The sequence below is a fragment of the Leuciscus leuciscus genome, assembly GCF_965113295.1.
Source record: "Leuciscus leuciscus genome assembly, chromosome: 15".
NCBI lineage: Eukaryota > Metazoa > Chordata > Actinopteri > Cypriniformes > Leuciscidae > Leuciscus > Leuciscus leuciscus.
In genome coordinates this window covers 22,657,489-22,670,049 of record NC_138739.1, presented here as the reverse complement: position 1 = coordinate 22,670,049, position 12,561 = coordinate 22,657,489, and the positions used below count along the sequence as shown (strand labels likewise).

The 12,561-nt window shown below is 38.3% G+C and overlaps 1 protein-coding gene across 1 annotated transcript; it reads right to left on the bottom strand.

The window, feature by feature from the left end:
* Positions 1–5,478: 5,478 nt before the first annotated feature.
* ccdc71 (coiled-coil domain containing 71) lies at positions 5,479–8,837 on the bottom strand. Its single transcript, XM_082137605.1, has 2 exons — positions 7,189–8,837; positions 5,479–5,907 (listed from the first exon to the last, which is right to left on the bottom strand). The coding sequence occupies exons 1-2, from the start codon at positions 8,143–8,145 to the stop codon at positions 5,869–5,871; spliced, it is 996 nt and encodes a 331-aa protein (XP_081993731.1). The 5' UTR covers positions 8,146–8,837; the 3' UTR covers positions 5,479–5,868.
* Positions 8,838–12,561: the final 3,724 nt, after the last annotated feature.

The window sequence follows — 12,561 nt, the reverse complement described above, 5'->3', positions numbered from 1 at the left end:
TACATTTGTTAGTTTACCTGTTGTTTTTGAGAGGGTTCTCTACTTGGTCAATCGTAAAGAAAATCAACTGTCCAGGGACTAAAACCTGGGGTTTCATTAATGTCTCCAACTGCAATGCATAATCCCAAAGGTCTTGTTGACAAAACAGAAGGGTATTTTTGTCTTGTTCAGTAATATTGCAGACAACTGAAGCATAACGCAGGAGGGAGAAGAGCGAAAATTCCCCAGAGGAAAACTACCACCTGTTACTTGATGGGAAGACAACATCCTTTATTTATGCCTGCAATAGATTGGAAAATTGGTCAGATTAAAAAAAGTCAATGTTTTGATTTTAGTGTGAGATTTCAGTTTTTTTTAATGAAAAACAAGTTAAAATGTTCAGCGTTTTGAACTGAGATAAGTATACATTTTAGACTTTAGTTGAATTCAAATTTTATGTTGCGGTTTTGGCAGATGCTAGAAAGCAAAGACGAATCACAACCGAGTGTGTATTTGAATTTAAGAAAGTAGACCAATCTCAATTTTTTTTAAATGTATAAATCTCAAAAACCACAAATAAATAATGCACTTAAACAAACATTACGTACAAAATATAGTTTAAAACGAGTGTGCATGTTAAACAGTTCAAGCTGAATTAATCCTAAATGTTTTTTGTTTTTTAAAGATAGTGTTTGATTAATTGTAAGGATGATATGTTTGATAAATATCAATGCAGCACTGCCTTGCAAATACTGAAGTAATAATTTGGTACATCAATCATTGGCAGTGAGTGTGTTAGGCCTCATACAGGAAGCTATTTTTGGCAAGCAAAAACGGGCCTAACAGCTATATACAGTTTTGAATGGACTGTGGTGATAAACAACTTCAAAAAGATCATACAACAGTGCATTGACTATTCTGAGGTCCATTTTCTTTGCTAATTTCTGTGATTTGGGAAATATCCCGAGGGCTTTAGGACCCAGGGGCTAATGAGGACTGCAGTGTGTATTCATAGCTGGGCTTTTCCTCCACCATTCTTCCAGTTCCACTCATTTCCCATCCCCCCATTTTCATCGCGCTCTTCCGCAACAAAGCAGCGACACCCATCCCCACTCTAGACAGAGAGGCTTCTGGGTCACACACAAATCTGTCGTGTCACACCTTTCATTGTGTTTGCTTTGAAATGTATGAAAGGAGGAGACTATAACGTAGTCAAGGTGGCATGTGGTGTTTGTCTGTGAAAGCTAACAAATTTTTAAGTAAACATGGAGAGGTGGCCAGGTATTGGAGAAGAAATGCAGCTTGCTGACTTTGAGTGAGATAAATCAAAATAAACCTGTTGTTCAGCGAGCAAATATCAAGTTTGGACAGCAAAACAAAATGGCAAAAGAAGAGTTATATAGAGGTCCGAGCACCACATTGAGCAAAGACGTTTTAAAAATCCACCTCGCATCTACAAAATCATGCAAATAATGATCAGTATTGTTTTCAAAACAACATAAACGAATTTTCTCTAAATAGCTAAACTGCATTTGTTGTTACATTGTCTAACCGTTCTTACGTTTAGCCATCAGTTTCTATGAATGTGGCCAGAACTGGCTGCCCACCAAAACCACATGCCCAGAACAGACCTCCCTGAGGCCTTCGGGAGCCACCAAGAGGCGTACATCAGCTCCAAAGAAGTTGCAGTCCTTTCAATAATTCAGCAATCTGTAGTTATGTCATGCCAAACAGAGTTCCTCAAATGCCAAAGAAATAATGTGGCGATGAGACCAGAAGTTTAGGATTGGCCTTGTGTTGGTTTGGTGGATTTGGTTCAGTCCCTACATTTTTACTGTGTGACCGTGTTGAACTGTTCTTTTTAGAGCTTCAAGAATGAGGTGTTTAAACCCAGGATTTTTTTATTATCTGTCTAGCCAAATAAAAATCTTTGAATCCAAACAATAAGTCCTTGAGACAGGAAACTTGTCGCACCATGAGTGGTTATGTAATTAGATCCATATTTTTAGCAAAACCTACTTCTGCGAAATATTCGCAATTATTTTCCCCAAACCAGTTAAGCACAAACCCTGCCCCACAGCCAATTCAAAAGATTTCATTGGTCAACTCAATCAGAAAACCCCTAACCTAAACCCAAATGTTAACCCTAATATAGCATTGGTACACCTCCTGATATATCTATCAGCTATCGCATTACTGTGCTGATCCATCCATTAAGACTGAACTTTTATTGACGGGCGATAGCTTGACTCAGTTTACCAATGAAATCCGCTGTGGAGTGGGGTTTACGCTTAACTGGTTTGGGAAAATAGTCGTCTAACGCTAGTTTCCCGATTGGAATGACACCAGAGCAGGAAGATTGAACCGGACTACATATAAGTATATGGCTACTATTATGGCTGAAACTTAAATGGAATGAGTTATTTTCATAAGCTTTGGTACACCCAAGAAAGTTCCAGTTTCTTGGTTCCAGAGGCCTGGATAAAATGTGCTAAAAACATTCTATCAAAGTGAGGCGCCATCATGCGTTTCATGCACAGTCTGTAAGTAGATATACAGCTCTGGAAAAAATTTACACCACTGCAAAAGTTTCTCTGGATTTTCTTTTTATATGTTTGAGTAAAATGAAATTTTTTGTTTTATTATAGAAACTACTGACAACATTTCTTCCAGAGTTGAAATAAATGTTTGGTCATTTAGAGCTTTTTTTTGCAGAAAATGATAACTGGTCAAATTAACAAAAATATGCCATGTCTTCGAATAATGCAAAGAAAACAACACGATACTGACATTTTCACTTAGGAAGAGTTTAGAAATCAATATTTTGTGGAATAATCCTGATTTCCAATCACAGCTTACATGCATCTTGGCATGCTCTCTATCAGTCGGTCACATTGCTGTTGGGCGACTTAATGGCACTCCTGGCACAAAAATCCAAACAGCTCGGCTTTGTTTGATAGCTTGCGACCTCGATCCCTCTTGATTACGTTCCATAGGTTTTCAGTGGGGTTCAGGTCTGGAGTTTGGGCTGACCATGACACGGTCTTGATCTGGTGGTTCTCAATCCACACTTTGATCGGACTATGTGGAATGGAGCATATTGAAACTTGGTAGAGAATTGGTGATGATCTGGGGGTTTTCAGTAAGGCTGGAATCGGGCAGATTCGTCTTTGTGAAGGATGTATGACTCGAGCCACATAAAAGGTTATCCTGAAAGAAAAATTGCTTCCTTCTGCTGTGACAATGTTCCCCAACTCGAAGGATTTGTTTTTCCCACAGGACAACACTCTAATCCACACAGCCAATCAAGATGTGGATGGAGGACCACCAGATCAAGACCCTGTCATGGCCAGCCCAAACTCCTGACCAGGGGTCTCATTTATAATACTGTGCGTAGGATCCTTCCTAAAAGTGTACGTGCAACCGAAAGCCAAAAATGGCATATGATAAAAAAATTTCAGACTTATAAAAACGTGCGACGCCAGAACCTGCGCAAAATTCCCTTTATAAATCCCAGTCAGCAGAAGACCCTGTCTCCTCCCCGAAATAACCATATATGGAGCTTACAACGCCTAGTTTTACTATGCATATCCTCATCTGCATATTATTTGCATATGCATATTCATCCATGTGATACCATGTTTAACGGTACAAGACATTACAAAAATATGAGATACGGATTTAAGCAAAATCCCCAGAATTAAATTAACTCAGAGAACATTTGGTCCCACTCTAAAGAATATTAAAGTAACTCTGAATCAGAGTTCAAGTTAATGAGATAGGCTAATTCAGTGATTAATTAAGTGATGATTGAGCATTAGTGATGAACACCTGCTAGTAACAAGCAGAATCACTGAAGGGAAGAATAACTCTCTAATATTTTTCCTGACCAAAAGTGGTGCGCAAATTTTCCCATCAAGTTTGTTTTTATAAATCACAACTTATGCGTCGGAAGTGGCGTATGCCTTTTTCAGGGCATGCTTTGTGCCGCAACGCAACAGGCCCTTGAATGAGGCCCTTGAACCCTACTGAAAACCTCAGGAATGTGATCAAGAGGAAGATGGAAGGCCCTCAAGCCATCAAACAAGCCGAGCTGCTTGATTTTTTGTTCATTTTACTAAAAACACATATAAATAGTAAATCGAGAGAAACTACATAGTGTCGGCCCAGATCTGGCCCACATCTGGTACAAGTGGATTCCACAGATCTGGGTCAACACTATGTTGCTGTCTGGGGCTCTTATGTATTTCCAGAGCTGTATATTCTATGAGACAGCAATTCATATTATTCTCATTCCAAACAACTTGGCCTCAAGAATTATTGGTGTGAATCAAATCATTCCTTTTGCATCTTATATTATTTGCCACAATGTACAACAATGATAAACATTGGAAATATTTGCATCTTCCCTTTTACAAACCTTCATTTGTTACATCTCAAAAAATATGGCTTTAAATACCCTACAGTGAATTCCAATTATTGCTTCTTGCAGCTTTATTTTAATCTGGCAAGACTGGCATTTCTCCAAATTCACATGCCAAGACCAGAAAAGCAAAGTGAAATAGAGGCCACCAAGTGGCCTATGGCAACTTAAAAGAAACTGTGGTCCTCCATGACAGATGGTTGAAATAATACACAAGGCAACACATGCCTTACGCATTTCACAAATGTAGAATAAAGCCTTTGTAGAAAGATATCGCATCATGGGTGGAATTTGGACAATGCCACGTGAAAAATTTCAACGTCATTCAAGCTGAAAAATTTGAGATACTGAAATGTTAAACAAAGACTTAATGGTGTGAAGAGACCAGACTTTTCAAAACATTCATGCTTTGATAGCAAGCACTACGTTGGCTGATTTTGTGAGAAGAATGGTGCATCATGTTTTAGGGCTGCTTCTCTTTTACAAGGCTGGAAAATGGTTGGACCAAAGGACAAGAACATCCTGGTGGAAAATCTGCTGCCTTTTACAAAAGCACTGGGAAGGATAAGATGGTTCATCTTCTAACACAATTAAATTCTAAAATAATATATTTTTTTTTTAATGGATTCACTTAATTGCAGTGCTTTTTGGCTAAACCCCCTTTATCGTGGCAGTAACATCAATATGGCAAAACACAACAATGTTAAACAAAAAACAATTAAATAAACTAATAGTAATAATCAGAATAAGCAATTCATCAGCCAACTAACATCTGCCAAGTTCATTAACCAAACATTAAGTATTTATGGTTGCCAAGCAACTTTGCATAGTAATATAAAATTCAATTTGTGCAGTTTTCTGGTGTGTATATTAGATATTTTAAAACTGCTTTGAACATAGTAGCTTTTAGAGCTGGAAGAACTAATTTCATTTTTCATTGGCCATAACATTATGTAACCATGACCAAGCTTGATAAAACAGCTAATGGAGATATCAAAATTACTACATTTTTGATTGATGTTGCCTGTTCATTTTAAAAAAGGACACACTGATACCCCAGTAATCCACACCAAACATTTCTCAAACATATTTTAATTCACAACTCGATAACAGTAACTAAAGATACAACACTGACATTTACAGCTTTTGAGTGTCACAGATTCAACTGGATGGAAATAAAAACTGAAAAACAGGAAAAATTCTGCTTGTATTTTGCACCGTGGATGAAAGATTTTTAACAGGACCAATATGTTGGTTAACTCACAACTTAAATCTCGAACAAATTCTAAACGATTGCCTTGTGGCACCAATACACTGCTGCATTGCCATAATCTACTTTAGCTTGGGAGAAAAAAAAACGTTATAAACCAAAGGCCTTAGGCGTTGCTGAATGCTAACTTCAATCTCACGTATCTCTTCCTCCTCTTGTGCATAAGAAGCAAATTTCCATCCTGTTGTGCCTTGCTCTATGCACATAAATCATGAACATCCTCAACAAATGAAACCTGGTGAGACAGAAAATTGACATTAATAAAATATCTTGAGCAAGACTTAATGGACAACCTGAATGCATTTTGCCTTCTCCAATAAGATACTACCATTAGAAGTCACCTTAATTAGTGCTGGATCAAGACCACCGTATTGAAGATCAGTTTATCATTTTCAAAATCTGGTTAAACGTGTAGAAGGCAATCAAGATGGCAACAATTTAACAAACAGAAACATGGACCAACCAACTCCTGGATGTATGGAATGAAAGATATACAGAATCAACTACAGGATTAAGGACAACAACATTATCCTATTCAAGTGTTTGAGGTACGTTCAATCAATGGACAGGCAAGTCCACTGTTTGACAGGATGCTGAGAACTCAGAAAATGAAGCAAATTTGTTTTATTTTTTCAATTCCTTGTGTTCATGGCACCAACAAAACTTTAAAAGAAATGAAATACCAGGGTTGGCACATTTAAAAAAAATGTTTTGGAATTTGTGAGTAGTGGATTGCAGAATGAAACAAGTACATTGAGAAGGAAAGAGTACAAAGATTCAGTTATTTTTCACTCTTCTCAAAGAATAAGGCCATTTATTTTGCCCTGAAATTAAATTAATCTTCAAAAAAGTGCCCCCAACTTGAACATGTTAGAATCTAAACAAAAATATATGCAGTCTATGCCGGCAGACTAACACATTACAAAACTGGTGATGTCAAAAAAAAACTGGGCAACATTGACATCAACAGGATCGAAGGATGTAGAAAACCATAAAGACCAACTTAGTTTAGGCTATCATTGTCTTTTCAAGCAGTAGCATGTAATAAATCACTCTACAAATTCAGTCTGTTCCCATGATCCAGTAAGACAGCAGTCCATGCCCACAATATTCCAACAAAAGGAGCATTCTGGGAACTGCATAGTCATAAATAAGGGTTTGTTCATCAGTCCAATCCTTCAGAAGTTAGATAAAAAATACAAAACAAAAAGTAGGTTGGGATGTGTCAGGGAAACAAAATACTGAGAGCAGGAAAAAAAGCATCCCATCTTTGGATTATGATGTCAGTAACTACTTGACGATAATTGCAAAATTTGGAGGTAACTGTAATGCTCCCATCCAGAGTTAACCTAGGGTTTGTTTCCAAAAAAACGCAACTCTGCAAAACAAGGAAACTTAACAAAAGAGGAAACAAAAACAAATCCCCAGCAAAAGTCTATACAGAGTCAAGAAGGGGATGGATCTGTATCACAGGTGACAAGTTAACTTGCAAGATTTTCTGTGCCTTCCTCCTCACCTCCTCATCTGTGACAGAATCGTCGACTTTTATAACCTTCCACTCGAGACCGTTGCCATTCAGTCTAGAAACGTCTTGTCCATTGGTGAGTGTCGACTGGGACCAGTTGAAGCTTTGAAAATGGAGTCTCCTCACTGAACCATTGTCTAGACCACTGGTCATCACGTCAGGTTTACCTGATACCATTTCAATGTTCTTATAAATGCTACCATCTTTAAGACCAAACCCATTTTGACAGACTACTGGGGCAGAGTCTCCAATAAGGGCATCATCTACTTTGAACGGACATGACAAAACGCGTTTGTTGTCCAAGGCAACTACGTTTGATGTCTGACTGCCATTTTCTGTGGGAGAGTACGGAATTCCAGAGCGATCCGGTGGCCGTCCCACAGCAAAACTGGGTGCGCTTTTTGAATCAGCACCAAAGTGAATTTGCAACCTTGCGGTGTGGCCTCCGCTCAACCCCTTTATGTTTGTTAGCTTGAGGCACTGCTGCGCTTGAACAGAATGTTTATCTAGCATTGCCGTTGCAACATTCTGCTTAAGACGGTCCACCGAGAGATTGGTAAGCAGGATCTTGGGTTGGTTTTGGAGAATGTCCTTTGCTGCTCTACTGAGCATCGAGTAATTCACATCCTTGGTCTTGCTCAAACCTTTCCGTCCTCGCTTCTTGCAAGGTTTCTGAACCTTCTGAACCTTGCTGCCAATCTTGGAAGAGATTGGCTCTGTGGTGCAAGACGTGTATCCGTACACATCTTTGCTCCTCAAAATCACAGGCTTGGCTCCTTCTTTCCTCAGCTCTTGAAGAAAGGACATCATTTGTCTCTCAGTGTTCGACAGATCCTTGGACATGGGGTTAAAGACCCTTAGGGCCTCTTCGAGGGCAGTGTGTCCAGCTGGGGCAAATCTGGCCCAGGAATGGACTACCCTCCCCATGCCCTGCTCTTCAAAATTCATGGTGCACCTTCACAGCTGGTATGCATAAGGACTTCAGGTGTCTGTGAATACGAAAAGGATATGGTGATGATTTATGAATGCACATATAAATTACAGTTTATAGTAGCTAGCTAGTATGAAGAACTTTTAAAGGTAGTGTACATTTTAAAGGTGAAGTATAAATTCTGCAAAAAATAGCACCAAATGGATAGCAAAAATACATGACTGCTTTCAAAAGGAATTTTTTCAGTTGATTCCAACTGCAGTTCCATGACACAAACACACAGCATTGGTAAAGCCAATGTTGATATGTTGGGCTACTCAAACAAAGAACAGTTGACATTCTTCTGTAAAACAGCAACACAATGTTTAACAGTTTCTGCACATAAAAGATTAAGTGTGTTTTATTAAAACACTAGAAGTTCAACTGGGTTGGCCATAACATAAATCAGCAGACATTTCAAACAGACAAGTAGTTACTAGTTAGGAGGTTATCTTTAAAGATGTAGACCTAGATTTAAACTACTCCCTCTAAAACATCCAACTCAGACTGATGTAGTTTGGTAAAACACTTTTTTCATTGGCTGTTTTGGGTCTAAACAGTACCATGACTCAACTAGATACAACATCCTGGTTTTCAGTTTGGACATTGAAAAAATGTCAATTTCTTGAATCATTCTTCAGAAGTGCTCGACAAAAACTAGCTATATTATTTATTTATTTAAAAAAAAAAAAAAGGTAAAACTGTATTTTAACATTAAAAAATTTATGAAATGGCAAATGTAAATTATATAATTGAATTTTCATTTTGCACCAAACGTTGCACAAATGTAATGGAAATTGTAAATTTAAATACAGAAATGCATTGCCATTTTACATATTGCGTTGTCATTTTGCATATTACATTTCAAATTGAATATTGCTACCTATATGCTTCCATAGCACAGTAAAGATTACATTTATATGAATGCATTAGTGAGAGAGCAATAGCGTGTGAATTAATTCTACCTGGCCGCTAGGGGTGCAATGGATCGCAGTTGATCCGTGAATCCATACGGACCAGGGCCCACGGTTCAGCACGCATGCGATTCGCGGATTAACTGCCCAGTTTAACCATCATAGAGTGAAAGTTTATCATTTGGAAATTTTTTGTCTTGCCAATTTACACATTCAAACTAATTTAAAGGGGTCATATAATGGTACATGCACTTTTACAAGCTGATTGTACTGAAATGTGTGTTGGCAGTGCCTGTACACAACCATCATAAAATGATACAAATCCATCCAGTGTTTTTTTTTTTTTTATCTTCCTATATGTTTCCTCCCATCTCAAATCAAGCTGTTCGATTTTGTGACGTCACAATATCGACGCCCCTCCCACGATGGTTGATTGACAAAAGCGTTTCAACACAGACCCGCCCTCGCGCCCTCGTGAGCGTCCTGTCAATCATGGCCCGCGCCGACCGGCGTGTTCAGTGTTGATAGCTGGAGCACTGAGTAGAATGGCGTCTAAGTTATTGTGGTGTTCTGTTCTTCGGTGCAATAACGAACACAGCAGTCATATTGATGTTCCTAAATCCGTACAGCTGAAGACGCAGTGGCTGAGTTTGTTTTCGAAGGGAATATTACTCACGATCAACGTCAATGCTTTCATGTTTGCGCAAATCATTTCACACACCAGACTGCTTTACAAACGAGGGTCAGTAAAGCTGGTTATTTGCTAAGAAGCTGCTCCTGAAAAAAGGATTGCCATACTATTCGTGTTCCTGCTGCACCTCCAGAAGAACTGAAGTGAGTGTAACGTTTTATTGACCTTTATATTAATCTTTATATTAATCTTTGCAAATCGCTTGCACGCTTCACGAATGCGGCTATTTTTACACTCAGGGTACATTACAGCATGTTTTCTATGTATGACGTTCTCAATATAATTCATAATCCCATGTTTATAATGAACAACGCGTTATGGTTATTGTGTAACAAACAGTGTACACACAGAACAGAGGGGCGGGGTGAGCAAAGCTCATTATCATTTAAAGACACATGCACTTAAACGGCGTGCTGAAAACAGAGCTGTTTTTGACCAGGTAAAATTAGTGTTTTCTTACAATACTAATGAGAATTTTTAATTAAAGTATATTACAAACTTTTAATTTAGACCCTAAAGAATCATATTAGCTTGTACAAAAATGACATTATATGACCCCTTTAAATGGGGACGAAGAGGCGAAAATCGGGACTCACGTGTTATCTGCAGGCACAGCCGCACACACTTGAAGCGTGGGCACGCAAAGAGAGAGAGGAGCGTTTCAGATAGTGCTCGAACACCGAATTGATTCCTCTTTTGCATTTCCTTGCACTTGAACAGACACATACACACAAAATTATGTCAAAATACCCGTCTCGACAAGTATTCTCTCGGTTATGTCATAAGTGAACAGTTGAGAAAGAAACCAGATGTTTGTCAGCATTCGGTCTTAAAGTGAAGTAGACCTAATTTCCTGCAGTTGTCTGTCATTAATGTTAATAAAACAACAAAATACAGCTTTAACAAAGATGAACCTATATTTAATTTCTACAGTGAACAAATAGTGTTATTTTACATTTAGGCCTAATTATCAATTTCTGTACCTGAATACTACTGTTAGACTTTGTAACTTTGTTATTTAGTATTAATCTCTGCTTGTAATTTGTGAATTTGTTCTTATTTTATTACTGACTGTTCACTTGTCTTTAATAATGTTTGAACAATCAGTCAAGTGTGCTTTAAGTAATAAATGAAGAGCAAAGTTACGCTTTGTAAAGAGCGCTCGCTCATGTGGCTGTGCGCGACTCTGTGTGGTTAAATGTAGCTACTTTCATCTCAAAATGCTTTGACGCAAATTTTATGTAAACAGTCAGTTATATCTTAAGGGATTTAAAAGACAGGACAAACCAGGACAAATCTTATATTTCACAAAAAAACAAAAACACCCAATTAGATTATTTTCCAAAATCGTTCAGCCTAGTTACAATGCAGCACGCATTAGTTTAGAAAGCGTCTTGTGGAGCGCTCTCAGAGTATGCATTTATTTGTCATTTTAACTGGTTGACTAAAGATTTCTTATCCTGTTGCGCCCTCTATAGGCCATGACCAGTGACTAGTCAATGTCAAGCTTAAAGTGTCATGGCAAAGCTTTAAAGTCAACTAGTCTATGCAAACCCTATGGTGCATTCCTATAAATAATAATAAAAAAAAACCTAAAGGAGCACTGTCCTGAAACTTTTTACGTAACTTCAGGGCACGGTGAAAAATAAGAACAATAAAAAAAAAAAAACACTAATGCCGGGTTCAGACTACACAATATCAGCCTGATTTTGGCACGATCTGCTTAGGACTCCACGTAGGGTGTCAATGGTGATTCGTAAACTACAATGGGCGTTGGAACGCAATAATTAATTGCTTTAATAGTGTGTCATAGTGGACGACAACCGACGCTTTACAGTGTCAAGACAGAAAGAATAACAGGTTTAATTTATTTCCATGATGTTGACCAAATAATAGCATAAAAGCTCATCCGTACACAGCTTTCAAACACGGCGAAACAAAAGAGACACTATGGTCTTGGTGCTGCTAGGTTGAATTATGCAATAGAGAAAAGGTTCATTGAGCTATGGCAACAGTACTCCTGCCTTTATATTTCCTCAAGGTTTGCCGCAGTCTGCCGGATCCAGGCTGTATCCAGATCTGATGAAGGACCTGTGCCTGGACGCGACGACAGCACAGTCCTGAAGTGTCAACTAGTCTCTCCCCTGTGAAGGCCTCCCTCCCCTCCCTTTACCTCTCTACAGATAAAGAGTTGTGGGGATAATTCCAGTTTGCGTGGCTACGTGGAAGCAATACAAATTCTGTATTATAAATTTTAAGGCCAGACAAGTAGTTTGTTGAGGGTTGGTTTGTAGGGAAGGACTACACGCCTGCGCACATATATTTACGCCTGCGCACATATATTCAAACGCGCATACCTAAAGACTGAACTCGTAATACGCATGTGCATGCCATCAGCGTTCTCACAAGTTCACGTTTTTGAACTTTGTGCAGAAAGAACTTAAGTTTTCTGTTAAAACTGGTCGATGTTTTACATTTGTTTCAAGTGTAAACAAGTTTAAAAAAATCAGTGCAGTAAAAAAAAAAAAAAAATCCAGATGCAATCTATTAAAACAAGTCTTAATATCCCAAGTGACATTGCTTCCCAAGTATAATTATGAAGTCCATGATGATTGATGATCATAAAAGGATAAGGAATGCATTTGGGATAGAAAATACTTGATAAATGTTAAGGAATGAATTCGCAATACCTACATCATCAAAAGTACTTTATCATAGAAAAAAATAATAGACATATAGGCCACTAGGGTGACAAAACACCGGACCAACGACCAACAGTCATCAACTCT